Here is a 17,214-nt window from a genome sequence, read left to right as displayed (position 1 = left end):
ATCTTCCAAAATAATTGATTATTTTATGAGATTCTGCACTGTTTGTTTAAGAATATTAAACTAACAACCTTAATTAAACAATTTAAACTTTGGCGGAAATTTGCACCTTAGACACGCAAATCTGCCCCTTTAGTAAAATTAAATTCAACCTGAAGCATAAAGTCTGACCACGTCAACCTTGTTGCACCGGCTAGTCCTGTCCATAGAGCTAAGTACAGTACAAAATAGGACCGGAAAGGTTGACCCGGCTCGGAAATTCAAATGTACTACGTCTGCCCGTGTAGATGGATCATTCTGTTTTGTACCCTATACTATTACTAGCAGAAGTGTAACCAATAAAACTGTGAAAAAGGGCACATAGATCCAGACTGCTACAGGAAAATAGATCCAGACTACTACAGGAAAATAGATCCAGACTGCTACAGGAAAATAGATCCAGACTGCTTCAGGAAAATAGATCCAGACTGCTACAGGAAAATAGATCCAGACTGCTACAGGAAAATTTCATCCGTTTTCAAGACTCATCAGTTTTCAAGACTGGATCGACTTGTCGCAATACCATAAATACACCACTGTTTGTTATTTAATACCTTATATGCACCACTGTGCTCTAGTTTATACCTTAAATGCAACACTGTTTGTTATTGTATACCTTATATGCACCATTGTGCGCTAGTTTATACCATAATTGCACTACTGTTTGTTATTTAATACCTTAAATGCACCACTGTGCTCAAGTTTATACCTTAAATGCACCACTGTTTGTTATTTTATACCTTATATGCACCACTGTGCGCTAGTTTATACCATAATTGCACAACTGTTTGTTATTGTATACCTTATGTGCATTACCGTGCGCTAGTGTATACCATAAATGCACCACTGTTTGTTATTTTATACCTTATATGCATTACTGTACGCTAGTTTATACATTAATTGCACCAATGTTTGTTATTCTATACATTATATGCACCTCTGTGCGCTAATTTATACCTGAAATGCACCACTGATTGCTTTTGTATCCCTTTCATGCACCACTGTAATCTAGTTGATACATTATATGCACCACTGTGTTCTAGTTTAGTGTATACCTAATATGCACCACTGTGTTCTAGTTTAGTTTATACCTTATATGCACCACTGTGCGCTATCATCGCTCTGAATCCACCTCCTGAAGTCATCAAGGCAATTCGTGGCATCGTTTTTTCCATCCGACATTTTGGATCGTTTTCGGAGGAGATTTTGAGGAATTTCCTCGGAGGCAAATGTTGATTGTTTTCTTGGGTTATCTTGTGAATATCTTGAGTTAAGGTTAGATCCGAATTCATTCTTTGATTTAACGCTAGTGTCTCTTTGAACTGGACTTTACAATCGTCCTCGTAGCTGGGGGAAACTTTCATTGGTATTTTCAAAGGTAGGTTGTTTCCTATCGCAATGATATATTCTTTGAGAGTTGAGAGATAGCTTTGCAATTTAGAATTAGAAATGAATAATGATATTTTAAAATGAATTTTATGTCTTATAACCAATATAAACTAAAATATTTTATAATACTATTTTAGCTTTAACTGTGGGAATTAAACAATTAAACAAAAACTCTTTTGCCATCGGTCGCAGCTTTTCTTTTTAACTTTTTTAACCTGCAATCGTAAAAATTACACGTTTTTTAAATTATTATTGGTCTTTAACCGCTGAAGATACACATTTGCATAACAAAACCATTATATGTAAGAACGTGAAACTCAGCGGTTTAGGGAAAATTATATACCTAAAGATAATGATTCAGAATCAATTTTTAATAAAAGAAAGAAAAAAGTCGCATTTCTTTTTCTGTATTACGTTACGTCGTAGAGTCTCGACTAGATCTAAACCGCTCGTTCAGCTGGTTTATTTTCTCCACAATATATATCATTGTTCCTATTGTAACTAGTGCTTCTTCTTTTAACTCCTCTGGGTATGTTATTTTATCCGTAGTTTTTATAAAGTTTTTATTAAAAACAAGTTTTTCTCTTCGGTATTGTACATGTATTGAGCTACTGGATGTAATTTCATCTTTACAAGTTGATGATTCAATAGAACCGACAATTTCGAACTCTTTTCTTCTTAATAACTGTATTTTAACACCAAAACTTCCTTTGGCCTCACAATTGAATTTGGAATTATTTTTTGCACAGTTCTCTGCTAGCTTTCCATATATTTCTGAGTTTTTCAATGTTTCTTCGTTAGGCTGAATAATACTTTCTTGATTAGGTCTGGAATCTGGAGAAAAAAAATATTTGGATATTTACCATTTGCAGATGTTTATTTGTGTATGTATGTAAATTCAATTTTCTTTTTAACAAAAACTTTTTTCCCTCAAAGCTTTGATCTTTAGAAAACAAAAATAGTGAAATGACAAAAAAGATAAACTTGATTATTCTTCCCAGCCCCAATCTATATATAACAAAAATAGCGGGTGGAAAACACCTACTATCCCCAATATATATTAGACAAAAATAGACTAATTGAAACGTCAAGATAGTAAAGTTCGATGCAGAGTACAAAATCTGTGCTTTACATCATCATGCACGTGCTAAGTGTTTATTGAGGAAATATGGGACTCCTGCGTGGGAAGAAAGAGATATTAACCCTCCCCCCCTCTCCACTCCCGTAGTTGCGCCAAATGCCAAATATTTTACCTGTACACGATGTATCGAAATATTTTACCTGTACACGATGTATCAAAATATTTTACCTGTACACGATGTTTCGAAATATTTTACCTGTACACGATGTATCGAAATATTTTACCTGGACACGATGTTTCGAAATATTTTACCTGTACACGATGTTTCGAAATATTTTACCTGTACACAATGTATCGAAATATTTTACCTGGACACGATGTTTCGAAATATTTTACCTGGACACGATGTTTCGAAATATTTTACCTGGACACGATGTATCGAAATATTTTACCTGGACACGATGTATCGAAATATTTTACCTGGACACGATGTATCGAAATATTTTACCTGTACACGATGTTTCGAAATATTTTACCTGGACACGATGTTTCGAAATATTTTACCTGGACACGATGTTTCGAAAGGTTCAGGACTATCAAGCGAGGATTGTCTTTCAAAGCAAAAACTGAAATTTTGACATATTTAAAAAATCATATTATGGTGTATGGACAAAAAAAATTTAATTAAAAAAACAGTCTTTTATAACGTTTAAATATAAAATAAATCGCTCACGGGCGTAACTTTAGATTAAAGCTTTAAATTATGGATCACAATTCCACAAATTCTTAACAAAAACATCTCGTCACTCAATTTCTTATGTTTTTGGAAAATCCTTAATATTAACCTTTCTTGTGTTGTTGGTGTGTTTTGTAGAGAAGTGTACTGTGAAGTCGGGGAAGTACTGAAACAGGGGTTCATTGAGGACAAATACACTACAGGAGAACCCACAAAGGATGAGACTTCAAAGACGACTGCACGGAATTCATACTGTAGATTCCCTGCAGCTATAAACTTCTTTATTTCTTCGCATAAAACATTTTAAGACAACATTGAGAACAGAGAACGTAATTTAATCTTGGGATAGTCATATTTAAACAAATTCAAGTCGTCCTTACACAGTCTCATGCTATATGGGTGACTCTGTACGTTTTTTAATATATATGAACATATCCAGTATTTGAATATATATATATATATTTCATCTTTAAAAACCAAATCTCTCTTGAAGAAAGGTTTATGTAAAGATCTAAATTGGCAACATAAAATGCGAAATCGCAAATCGTTTCAGTAAATCAGCAAAATATGTTAAGATTGGAGTTAATACTCTACTGGACTTTGACTTCATATTGTACGTTAAGAGTCCATTCAGCTTTTCTTTTTCTTCTAAAGCTTTGACAGACAGTTTTAATAAATATCATTTTTGGATCCTTTGATGCCAACATTTCTTTATTGTATTGTTTTGCACAAGTCACTTGTCAACTTATTCGTTTATATATAAAAATATATTTGTACTCTATACTCTGTACTCTGTACTTTGTTCTCTGTACTCTGTACTCTGTACTCTGTACTCTGTACTCTGTACTCTGTACTCTGTACTCTGTACTCTGTACTCTGTACTCTGTACTCTGTACTCTGTACTCTGTTCTCTGTACTCTGTACTCTGAACTCTGTACTCTGTACTCTGTACTCTGCACTCTGTACTCTGTACTCTGTACTCTGTTCTCTTTACTCTGTACTCTGTACTCTGTACTCTGTTATCTGTACTTTGTACTCTGTACTCTGTACTCTGTACTATGTACTCTGTAGACTGGTTTTTTCCCAATAAACAGTTAAGCCAATTGGATTTGGTTGGTTTTCATTTTCTATACTATTCAAGACGTCGTAACTGTGTTGGTGAAAATAAAAACAAGAAAATCTGCGAAATTGCTTACTGCTGTACAGTGAAATTTGTGAATTTGACAACAGATTTGGAAACAAAGAACCAAGAAGAATTTAGATAATCAATGAACAAATATTTGCTTCTAAAACATAAGGGAATCATATATCAATATACAAGTATGTGTTACTTTGATTTTTAATAATCAATCTTTAAATTATGTTTTTATTCCATTAATTTTTCTGAGCTTTAGAAAGGGACCAGATTCAATGAATAGCAAACTGTGTTTTAAACGCTTATACATAGTTCAACTACTTTTCCTCAGTTTAAATAGGTTTACTTGAGAAGAAGTTGAACTACACCTTCGCGGTTCAGCTACTTGCTATTCATTAAATTTCCCCAGGTCAGATCAGTCCTGTCTGGGTTTAACTCTTCAGAAAAGTTTAAAATTTGACCTTTTAAACGAATCATCATCATTAAAAGTCTGTATAGGGGAGAACAGTACACAGTTTGAAAATCCCAAAGTTATGAGCGTATTACGTTTCTGTTTCAGGTCTGCCCGTCTAACCACCTGATTCAGGATAAGAAATTTGACATTCAAAGGAGCAATTTATTTTCTCACTTACCTTAAAGATGCCTCCGGAGTTGACAATGGAGGAACAAATATCAGTTCTTCATCATCATTATTTACTTTATCATTCATTATAATCTTCAAAAAATCATTCTTCTCTTCATCATTCATTATCATCTTCACAACATAATCATTCTTTCCTTTATCATTCAAAGTCATCTTCAGATCATCAGCAGTCTTCCCTTCATCATTCATTATCATCTTCAGAACATCATTATTCTTAACTTCATCACTCGTTGTCCTCTTCAGATCATGATCATTCTTCCCTTCAGCATTCAAAATCATATTCTGATCATCGTCATTATTTCCTTTATCATTCAAATTCATCTTCAGATCATCGTCATGCTTCCCTTTATTATTCATTATCATCTTCAGATCATCATCATTCTTCCCTTCATTATTCAAATTCATCTTCAGATCATCATCATGCTTCCCTTCATCATTCAATATCATCTTCAGATGATCATCATTTTTCCCTTCATCATTCATTATCCTCTTCAGATCATCAGCAGTCTTCCCTTCATTATTCATTATCCTCTTTAGATCATCAGCAGTCTTCCCTTCATTATTCATTATCCTCTTCAGATCATCAGCAGTCTTCCCTTCATCATCACTTTTTCCTTCATCATAATTAATCCTTTCATTTTCAATCTTCCCTCCTTCATTATTCTTTACTTCATCATTTAATTTAATCTTCAGATCGTCGTCAATTGATTTGTTTTCTTCCAAGATCTCGTTGTCATGATCTAGTTTTGATTTAAGAACTTGATCTCTCTTGGACGGATTTAGTTGGTTGGATGACTGTAGAGAAGATGAATTTGTAAGTGATTTATCTGTTTTATCATTTGTATTCACAGCATCAAGATCTTTAAAGGAGATAGCATCTGAAACATTTGTCAGTGGAAAAAGAGAGGTTTGGAAACTTGTTTGGAAGGTATAAAACGTGTGTTAAATATTTTCCCAAAGGCAACTTCCCAAAGGCAATTTCCCAAAGGCAATTGTCCAAATGTGCAATTTACCAAAGGTTTGGATAGGCCTTTTGAGGCAGTACAGGCTGCGATAATGGGCCGAGTGCTGCGGTTAGGTTAGACTTGAGAAACTGAACATTTGGGATGTTACCACTTGGAAATATATCCTTGGAAAAATTCTTTTTGGAAACGTCTTAAATAATTATAAATGTAGATCAGGCGTTTGTTAGAAATTTAAATTATTCTGCGAAATTTGTGATTGATTCTTCTTTTAAGAAAACCAGTTTGGTTTACTAATTCCTAATATATACCAATTTAAACTGGCATTACCTGGTTTATTTGCTGAGCCCTTTGTCTTAGCTTCTTCTGGACATTCTTCTTCTTCTCCCCTTTCTTTTTCCTTCCTCTCTTTCATCTCCCCGTTCTCTTCCCAGTCTAACTTCTTTTCCCAGTCTACCTTCTCTTCCCCGTCTACCTTTTCTTCCCAGTCTACCTTCTCTTCCCAGTCTACCTTCTCTTCCCCTCCCCTTTTATCCTCTTTTCTGTTAGGTTCAATTTCTCTTTTCAGGAATGATCTGCGAATAAGTAAAGTTAGCTTTTGATGCTTTAAAGGCTTTGACGCTTTGATAAAGATAATTAGATTTGGTTGCTAGTTGATAATTCATTTATATTACTTGAGTTTCTCTAGGCTTTAACTCATAATATCAAGTTGCAGACTAACAGGTTTAAAACAGATATTTTCTTAAAATCAACTTTGTATTACTAATTGTATTATATATTATTAACCCCAGGCCCAGGGTAAATACAATTTGTGATGTGCCTGTAGGGTTTTTGAGTCGTTTTTTCTTTCTATTTTCTCGGAGTCAAAATTTTGCTTAGTGTAACAAAAAAAATTTTAAATTGTAAATTCTAAAAAAAATTTTCTTACGTTATGTTAAATTTTGACCTTGACAGCAATTATATGCAAAAAGCCACCGAAAAAACGATCAAAAAACGATCAAAAAACAATCCAAAAACGATCCAAAAACGATCCAAAAACAACACAGAAACGATACAAAAACAAATGTGTCGTAACGATAGTTTTCGGATGCTTTTCTACTTTTCATATTAGTTCAATGAATGCGAACTTTAGCATAATACAGTTTTGAAATCTTTGAAGTATTTTTATTTTTTTCTGAAATGATCCAAAGGCTAAACTTACATTAGAAATAGATATAAATTAGAAATATCGGAGGAACAAAACTACTGAGCACTATCTTGCAGAATTATAAAAAAATATAGTTGCGTCAAATCATGGTCAGCTGACGTAATCAATAGTAACCTTTAGTTCAATACATAATTGACTAATTCACAATAACGTGACATTATCAAAAAGATTATGTTATCCTGATTTTCTATCAAAAGTTGATTTTTTTCAAATGGGGTTCATTGAGAATTCATGTTTTTTCAAAACAGAAAAATGACAATATACTCTGTGTTATTAATCTGAAAAATGGTACCAGGGAAAAAAAGCTTGTTAAAGAGTGCAACAAAAGTTGAGTTTCGAAAAATCATTAATCTTTTACCTGATTCCATTTTGAACAACAACATCTCGTTTCTCCAGGAATTCAAGTTCTTTTGCACACAGAGATAAATCAAATCTCATATCAGTTTCAGGACTAAACAGAGATATATCAAACCTCATATCAGTTTCAGGACTAAACAGAGATAAATCAAACCTAATATCAGTTTCAGGACTAAACAGAGATAAATCAAACCTCATAACAGTTTCAGGACTAGACAGAGATAAATAAAACCTCATATCACTAAACAGAGATAAATCAAACCTCATAACAGTTTCAGGACTAGACAGAGATAAATAAAACCTCATATCAGTTCCAGCACTAAACAGAGATATATCAAACCTCATATCAGTTTCAGGACTAAACAGAGATATATCAAACCTCATATCAGTTTCAGGACTAAACAGAGATAAATCAAACCTCATATCAGTTTCAGGACTAGACAGAGATAAATCAAACCTCAGTTTTAGGACTAAACAGAGATAAATCAAACCTCATATCAGTTTCAGGACTAAACAGAGATAAATCAAGCCTCAGTATCAGGACTAAACAGAGATATATCAAACCTCATATCTGTTTCAGGACTAAACAGAGATAAATAAAACCTCATATCAGTTTCAGGACTAAACCTAGAGAATAATCAAACCTCAGTTTCAGGACTAGACAGAGAAAAATCAAACCTCATTTTCTGGACTAAACAGAGAAAAATCAAACTTCAGTTTCAGGGCTAAACAGAGATAAATCGAACCTCAGTTCCAGGACTAAACCGAGATCAAATTGACAAGAAGTTTCAAAAACATTTTGCCAAAACTAATTTCATTTTCAGGCTTTAAGGTGAGTGATATTGGGGTTCTGGATTTTTTTAAATGCCAAGGTATTTTATGATATTTGGGTATCTTAATTGAACTTAACTTTTAACCATTTGTCAAACTTTTTAGTGTTAAGAATGTTTTAAATGCTGACCAAATGTCAACTCAAAAATGGAAACCAATAGCTCACATTTTAATGACTTCATTTTGAAAAGCTTTCCAGTCAATTATCTGATTTTATTTTATATATTTACTTACTTATCTATCAATCCCAACTTCACTTCTATTTTAGATCCCTAAAAAACAAAGCGTTTAAAATGAATTATTAAAAATATAAAAAATATTTTACACAAATTGTTAGAACGATTTACGTCATAACAAATCTAATTTTGCAGTTATTCTGAAATCATTATTTGGTTAACTATCAGTTACCTCAGGAAAATCAATTATAATTAATTTGATATAAGATTTACTTACGTTTCTAAAAGTAATTATGGTGTTATGAGGATGCTTTCGTGTATTTTCAAAATCTATAATTTCTCTTCCAATTTCCTCGTTCACTGCAAGATTCTTATCGATCAAGACAAACTCTGAAAAAAATTCGATCCTGTTTAGTCNGGGGTAGACTTAGTGTTGAAGAAGGGGTAGTTTTTGTGAAAAGAAATTGCTCAAATTCTCCTTAGACATACCATCTATATCTATATTAGCTAAGGAACCCGGCGCTGCCCAGGTTACTCATAGTTAATCCCGCGCGCCGTTTACCCGCACTTGGTCAATTAACCGGGAAACTAAACTTTCACTATAAATGTGAATCCACTCATTTCAGAATCTCAAACCCAAACTAAGAACATTCCCGTGGTTCTCCCGAGTTCCCAGATCAAAACTTGAGGCAAATCTGTCCTTGAGTTCCTGAGTTATGATCGGACAAACAAACTAGAATCTGTCTTTTCCCTTTTAAAAATCAATAGGGGAGCCAATCAATCAATCAATCTAACAACTATTCGATCAATCAATCAATCAATCAATCAATCTAACAACTAATCGATAAATCAACCAATTAATCAATCAAACAACTAATCGATCAATCAATCAATCTAACAGCTAATCGATCAATCAATCAATTAATAAATCAAACAACTTATCAATCAAACAACTAATCGATCAATCAATCAATCAATCTAACAACTAATCGATCAATCAATCAATTAATCAATTAAACAACTAATCGATCAATCAATCAATTAATCAAACAACTAATCTATCAATCAATCAATTAATCAAACAACTAATCGATCAATCGAATAATCAATCAAGCTTGTTTACCTATAAATCTGTCTCTTTCTGGATCGATGGCAAACTGAAAGGATTCGTCCCATCTAAAAGGAGAAATAATCATTAACAATTTTAGGATAAAAACTATGAATAATATATTACCTTGGTGTTGTGGTGTTAGGTACATGTGCAGTTTCTTGTACAGGGTTAGGTGTACCCACCACACGTACACGTACATAAGGATCTGGTTTGTACACTGTAAACAAACATCATAGTAGGCTTTTAGCGTGTACTGTCCTTTAAACTTTTCTATTTAAAGGGAGTGTTCGCGAAAAATGAAAGGGGTATAGGCTCATGGCGAAAAATACGCGCTTTTGATCGCTACTAATCTTACTTCTATCTGTTGCGTCTATAAGGTGAAAATTTTTAAAAACGACTCACACCGAAGAACCCAGCATCCATACAAACTCGGAAAGATGCAACGTTCAACTCGGATCGTAAACAAATCAATTTAATTTCAAACAAATCATTCAGATATTACAAACATATAGTCATCGATTATTTATCGACTTAATATATATTTAATATTTCATAATATTTTTGATTTTGTTTTTTAAATAATTTTCGCTAGCGCTGGATTTTCGAACATTCCTGGAAAATATGAAAATGTCGTCTTTATTATCAAAAATCCTCGAAACAGGAATATATGTTTTCAAAAGTAACTCTCAGATCAAGAAAAATACAAAATATTATGAAATATAAACTATTTACGAATGCGTCGAAAAATAATCGATGACTATTGTTTGTAATATCTGAATGATTTGCTTGAAATTAAATTGATTTGTTTACGATCCGAGTTGAATGTTGCATCTTTCTGAATTTGTATGGACACTACGTTCTTCGGTATTAGTCGTTTTTGACAATTTTCTCCTTATGGACGCAACAGATAGAAGTAAGATTAGTAGCGATCAAAAGCGCTTTTTTATCGCATTAAGCCTATACACCCTTTCATTTTTTGCGAACACTCCCTTCAATTAAACACTCCATAAAAAGGGTTTAAAAGAAAGTCCTGATTTATTCAAACAAAAACATGAGAAAAGTTAAAAGCACTTTTTCACAAAATAACATTTATAAAAATATTTTTCATTCTTTGTTTTTCAGTGTTTTTGAAGTACTTCACACTAATATAATTTCGGGATTTTCTTTTATGTGTCTTTTTTCCATGAAATTTTTATTTTTAATGAAGCATGTTTATTTTTTGTTTTTATTGTTCCTGTGACTAAAATAGCACTATTATGTATTATTTAACGGTATCCGGAAAAGCTAATGAAAAAAACAGAGACAACGAAAGGGGTTTGATTGAACAATGAACATGGACTTTTTTCTGGTATTTTTATTTCAAATACTTTTATGTAATACTTTTCTTCATTTTAATGACGATAAGTTAAAGGAAGAATTTTAAATCTATACAAATCTCGAATTTTTATATAAAGGTTCCTAGAAAAGATGGTTTACAAATATTTACGAAATATTGCAGTGACTTAACGTTTAGTTTATATTTCAGCAATCTTGTATGTATTTGATGTCCTTGTAAAGCAAATAGTTTTACCAAATATTTAAAGAGTCATAACTTGCGTCTATTGGTTGTCTTTCTATTGCGCAGTTTTAAGATATAACGCGCGGCATATTTGGAAAGTAAATTTAGAAGTCTAATTCATATGGAAAAAAGAAGGAGCACAAATTTGGATAAAAAATCAGAATAATTGAGAGACACAAATACTTTGCAACATTTATGTCAATTTTAACAAACTAGCTGAAAAGCCCACACGGTATTATCTGTGAAATAAAAAAAACACTTGAATAAAAAATTTCAAATTTTGAAAAAAAAATCGATTTGGTCCAGCGTTCTGCCGGCTATATAATCAGCAAAGAGCTTTATTATATAGATAAACGTTCTTGTAACATTTTTCACAATTCTTAATACTCCTAAATTACGAAACAAAAAAATCACTAATTTGGCCGTAAAAAAAAATCGCTTATTTCGCTTAAATTTAACAAAAAATCGCAAATGACTGCCATAAAAGCGCTGTTTATTTTTATACAAGCGATTTGTGGACGCTTTTCTGGGGGCCATCTAAGTTTTATACTGTCAAATAAGCGATATTTTAAATTTTGTAATTTAGAGTGTAATATTTTAGAGAATCAGTGAAAGCTAAAAATACATCAAATGAAAGGAGAAATATTCTTTGGTTTGCAGAGAGAATGTAGGATTAAATGGTTTATTCATCTTTTTTGTGTATAGCTTAAATTCTTTTATAATGAAGTGTCATTTCTACGGATTTCTTTTATTTGATGATGTAAATCTAGTTCAAAACTAAAAAAAATAAAAAGTAATTTTCTGTTTTTAAGTAAAGGTCGAAACGCATATATATATATATATATACATTTATCAACAATTATTTAAATGGTGCAATTTCAGGGTAAGAAAGTTCCAAACCGTGCTTATGTTCCAAAACTGACACTGAGTGTCAGGTTTCACGGTGGACTTAACCAGTGGGGTCGGTCAAATAGGCCTAGGATTAGGCCGGGTACTGTAAAAAGTCTGAACGCGCCATGGGAGTTGTCATAGTTAGCCATCGCATGGGACTATGCCAAGAAAATTGACCCCTGTCGTATTTTAGTCTGGTTAGGGCGACGTACTTTACCATAGGATCCGGTCAGTACACGCTGTTATCTGGCAGGCCAGTACAAACTGGGCAGGTCCTGTTCGAATTCAAATTTACTACAGGGATAGAGTGGTTTGGGCACAAATATTGTGATCAACGTTTAGTAAATATTTCTTTAGATCAAATATCAATTATAGTTTCTATTTCCAACATTTTATTAAGCACAGCGAGAACTACAAAACACATAATTTATTTATTTCCTAAAAATTAAACTGTAAGTGATGGTTCATTTTCAAAAAAAGAACTTACAATTTTTTTATTACAATTCAAGGTTTTCCATTTTCGCACATATCACGATTCAAATCTTCGACCCAGTTTGGAACATAAATCAACTTACGAAACAATCCATAATTTGAAAATATTCAACAATTCAGAGCAAAACACACTTTCATTATTTAAAGAATAGATAATTTAAAGTTTCCTCCATTTTCTATAAAAAAATTTCCCGCATTTTTCTGTTTAATTTAATGGAAGAACAATATAATATAAAAACAGCTATTTTCAATTTACGATGCGTTTTATTTAAAAATATCGTTTTTACTATGTCATAATCTAAATTTTACCAAATTTTTTAAATGGTTGAAAAGTATCAGAGATTCAAATCAGTGAATTGTCTCTAAATCGCGACTGTTCCAAGACATATTTTGCACCTAAACCTTACATTTGCTTAAAAAATGTGACATGTTCTAAAATGAGATCAATCTTCAACAAAAATTAAAACTTATTTATTTGTATTAAAATTGTTGTTATAAAAATGTAGCATTTACAATTCTAAAATAAAGTATTCAGACGGTGTTTTACTTTTCCTCTTAATTAATAAATATAAACAATTAAAAAAGACAACTTTGCACAGTTGACCCAAACCTGACACTCACTGTCAGGTTTGGGTCAAAATCACTGTTTGGAACTTTCTTACCCTGAATTTTTAATTCTAATCCAACCAAAATTTTCAATGAAAGAAGGTTTTGGACGGAATTAACGAACTAAGAAGGTTATTTTCAATGTGTTGAACCAGTCGTACCTAGTTCAACTTTCTCTTTCTTATTCATAAATTCCAATCTCTAGTAAAGACATATTTTAAACCTCTAAAACCTCATTGCCAGTGAATCCCTTAAAAGAAGAATGTACTTACACCAATCTTTAATTTTTCCTCGAGTGATTGTAATTCCTTGCAAGATCTCTACACAGAGTATCTAGAATGAAAAATTAAGTTTGAAATTATGTAAAAACTAGGCTTTTCTAAACCCCACATGGACCTAACGAAAAGTTTTTGAAAAAAATGACCGGAAAATGCAGGAAAAATCAGGGGAAAGATTATTTTTCCCCCACTTTGGTTTTTGATTCAAAACTAGATCACAAATCAGGTCTGCATGCAAATAAAGAGAGTGGGAAATGCATTATAAAATCCAGAATTGAGTTTCCTGACCTAATATTAATGACTTTAGACACCCCACATGGAACTTTCACAAAGTTTTTTAAAAAATGCCCGAAAAATGCGGGAAAAATAAGGGGGAAAATTATTTTTTCCCCACTTTGGTGTTTGATTCAAAAACTAGATCACAATTCAGGCCTGCATGCAAAAAATCAGAGAGAAATCTCTAAAAACGAAATCAGAACCCAGTTTGTATGGAAATGTGGACATTCCCCTTTTTTTTAAGTTTGCAGATAAGGCAAAAAATTTATATACACACAAGGCACATTGATAATGACTGAAAACTTGAAAGTCGTCTAAAATCTCAGACAAATTTTGCAGCAATCATTATTGGCAACCTTATTTTAGCAATATGTTTTCCTGAAACAATAATCACAAATCAGCCATAGTCCTGTCAGTATCATGAATGTGTTTTGCCATTTTAGTGTTTTCGAAATTACCAGAGATATTAAAACTTGATATTAAAAAGAGATATTAAAAAAGGAATTGAGTCTATGTCACAAACTTAAATTTTCCAATCCCTATATCTTTGCAACCTGATGTTGTAAGCCTGTGATATTTCAAACTTAGATTACTTGATATATCAGAAATCATACTTTGAAATATCTAAGGTTTACGACATAGGTTTGCAAAGATATACGAATTAAAAAATCTTAGTTTGTTGCAAAGACTCAATTCCTTTCAATGTTTAAATACAACCAAGAGCATGTCTAATTATATATATCTATGGTAATTATGAAAGTAAAAGATGGCAGACCAAATTTCGAAAATGGAAGGACAAGGGCTAATTTGTGAAGAAAAAAATATCCCTAAAAGTAGATTGCCTATCAGTAATGCCGCAAATTATTTCTGAGGTCAAAGCGAAATTTGCAGTTTTAAATCAATTAATATTATTATGGTTGATTTAGCATAGCGCTGTAAATGAGAGGCTTCTATATATATATATATAAAGTTGTACTCTCTCGATCTTTGTCTGTTTATTTGTTTGTCCGATCATAACTCAGGAACCCCTGGACCGATTTGTCTTAAATTTTAATTAAGGAATTTGGGAGACCCAAGTGAATGTTCTTAATTTGGTTATAAGATTCTAAGTTGAGTGGGTCCAATAATAACGGGGGAAATAGCTAAAATATTAATTAACAGGAAAAACAGCTGAAATCATAATTTACGACAAGGAGCGGGTAAACTGTGGGAATAACTATGACAAGGTTTTATATGTATTTGAATTGTTTGTTGGTTTTGATCCAATAAACGTCAAAACAGATGATACCAAAGTTTGAACCCAAAATAAAATGAATTGATATAATTATTCCACCGACCGGAAATAAACATGTATGCTTCCGGATGCTATAACTAATTATCTTCACTTCCTCTTTTTCCTACCCAACTAACGAATTTGCCTAACTTGAGATAAATTTATTTCTTTAGAACACAGCAAAGAAAAAACTGAACCCTTCTTTCCCATGATAATTTATTATTTTAATTTATCGTATTTCAATATGTAAACCCTTAAATTATTTTGTAGTAGTTCAAAGCTAAACAAGTTAAGTTAATTACAAATTACGCAAAATAACTTGTTTAAAGAAATAAAAATATAATAAAATTTTTAAAATAGTTTTTGAAATGTCTTTTCAAAGTTACAAAGTTAATATAATCATGCTGAATCAGAAAACGCTGGTAAGGACCGTTGAGAATCAAAAACTACGTGTATAGCTGATAAACTGAAGAAGAAACAAGAAGAATACATGTATAGACCCTATATCCCATGTATTGCTGATAAACTGAAGAAGAAACAAAAAGAATACATGTATAGAATCTATATCCCATGTATTGCTGATAAACTGAAGAAGAAACAAGAAGAATACATTGTATAGACCCTATATCCCATGTATAGCTAATAAACTGAAGAAGAAGCAAGAAGAATACATGTAAGTAATGTAAGTAATGAAAAGAAATAAAAGCAGCTTTTCTTTTCTCAAGAAGAGTAATTACTTCTAAGAAATTATTTTAACTATTTTCAAGAAAAAAAACTCTTACAGAATGAGATATATGTATCCTTGTCCTAGTGTTTTATATTCCTTGGTACAAAAAACTTTCCCCAAAATGTAACGAAATATTCACTGATATGGGATCTTTTGATGTTTTTACATTTAAGTTTAAAAACTAATTTCATGTTCATCAAAATTTTATCAAAGTAAAATTCAAACATGAAAAATCTTTATTCAAAATGATTAAATTAATTCTAAAGCTAAATATGAAAATAATTAATTTTGAAATTATCACCTTGCACAATTTCTTTTCTACGAAGAATTGCTGGTATTCAGTCCTGAACAAAATATACTTGTAATAGAACTAAGTTATAACAACGATCTATGATTTATTAATTTCTTTATCTTTGCAACCTGATTTTTATCATTTTTATCAATATCTTAAGTAGGAAATATCAAAGGTTTACTCAATCAGGTTGCAAAGATATAAGGATTGGAAAATTTGAGTGCGTCGCAAGAACTCAGTTTCTTTCTAAATCTTTAGAAAATCTTGATTAGTGTTAAAAACTTTTCATGAATTAACATTATGAATTTTAAAGACATTTAATTAAACTTTATTCATAATGAGCTTTCCTTGACAATTTTGACCTTAAACATGCAGGTCAACTTCGCACCTGACCTGTATTAAGGTCTATTCTAAAGTGGTATTTAGACCCTCAGCCATTATTGGGTTAATCAGACCTTCAGTATACATATATAGAGCGTCCCATATCATATTAGATAAGTTCATAATACTCGAAAAACCTAGTATTTTCTGCAAGAAATGTTTTTTATTAGCATAATTAAATTTTTCTAAAATGATACATTCTTCTTAAATCTTCTGATCAGTCCCGAAAACCATAATTTAGACCCATTGACGATCTTATATGATGTGGGACACCCTGTATGATATAAACAATACAGGGTGTCTCAATAAACATGGGTCTTAAGAGATAAATTCGAAATCGTCTTTGTAAAGAATTAGCATTGTGTTAACTAATTCGAAATCGTCTTTGTAAAGAATTAGCATTGTGTTAACTAATTCGAAATCGTCTTTGTAAAGAATTAGCATTGTGTTAACTAATTTCAATAGTCTGCTAGAGTATATTTTATGTGAACGGTACAAGACTGCAAAATGTCCTATGATGTCACTGAATTCCCATGTTTATTGGGACACCCTGTACATAAGCCTCACCTTGCAGGTAAGAATTCTTTATTTCGATCCATTTTTGCCAGAATTTTAATGAAGCGTCGGTTTATATGTTTATATGTCAAAAATGGTTTTTTCTTCGTCAGAAAATCTTTCTTAAGTTTATTAAAATGTTCTAAAGTCTAGCAGAAAGGCCTCTACAGGCCAAAATTATTTAATCAATTCATTTTAAAGATCTTTACAAAAGACTCCTT

At 31.8% G+C, this 17,214-nt stretch overlaps 1 protein-coding gene across 2 annotated transcripts in view; it reads right to left on the bottom strand.

The window, feature by feature from the left end:
- The window catches only part of LOC111702606 (uncharacterized), a 47,674-nt gene extending 30,460 nt beyond the window's left edge, over positions 1-17,214 (bottom strand). For both annotated transcript variants that reach the window (XM_023474347.1, XM_023474348.1), the window contains exons 1-14: positions 17,006-17,214; positions 16,067-16,109; positions 13,484-13,544; positions 9,788-9,881; positions 9,677-9,729; positions 8,831-8,943; positions 8,612-8,649; positions 7,548-7,640; positions 6,313-6,557; positions 5,010-5,898; positions 3,352-3,408; positions 3,071-3,132; positions 1,918-2,259; positions 1,128-1,426 (exon numbers count right to left, since the gene is read on the bottom strand). In XM_023474347.1, coding sequence (XP_023330115.1) covers positions 1,128-1,426; positions 1,918-2,259; positions 3,071-3,132; positions 3,352-3,408; positions 5,010-5,898; positions 6,313-6,557; positions 7,548-7,640; positions 8,612-8,649; positions 8,831-8,943; positions 9,677-9,729; positions 9,788-9,881; positions 13,484-13,544; positions 16,067-16,109; positions 17,006-17,037 — 2,421 coding nt within the window. In that variant the 5' untranslated portion in view covers positions 17,038-17,214. The remainder of the gene's footprint in view (positions 1-1,127; positions 1,427-1,917; positions 2,260-3,070; positions 3,133-3,351; positions 3,409-5,009; positions 5,899-6,312; positions 6,558-7,547; positions 7,641-8,611; positions 8,650-8,830; positions 8,944-9,676; positions 9,730-9,787; positions 9,882-13,483; positions 13,545-16,066; positions 16,110-17,005) is intronic.

The sequence above is a fragment of the Eurytemora carolleeae genome, unplaced genomic scaffold, assembly GCF_000591075.1.
Source record: "Eurytemora carolleeae unplaced genomic scaffold, Eaff_2.0 scaffold500, whole genome shotgun sequence".
Taxonomy (NCBI): Eukaryota; Metazoa; Arthropoda; class Copepoda; order Calanoida; family Temoridae; genus Eurytemora; species Eurytemora carolleeae.
The sequence above is the reverse complement of the archived record's forward strand: the minus strand, read 5'-3'. Positions and strand labels throughout refer to the sequence as shown.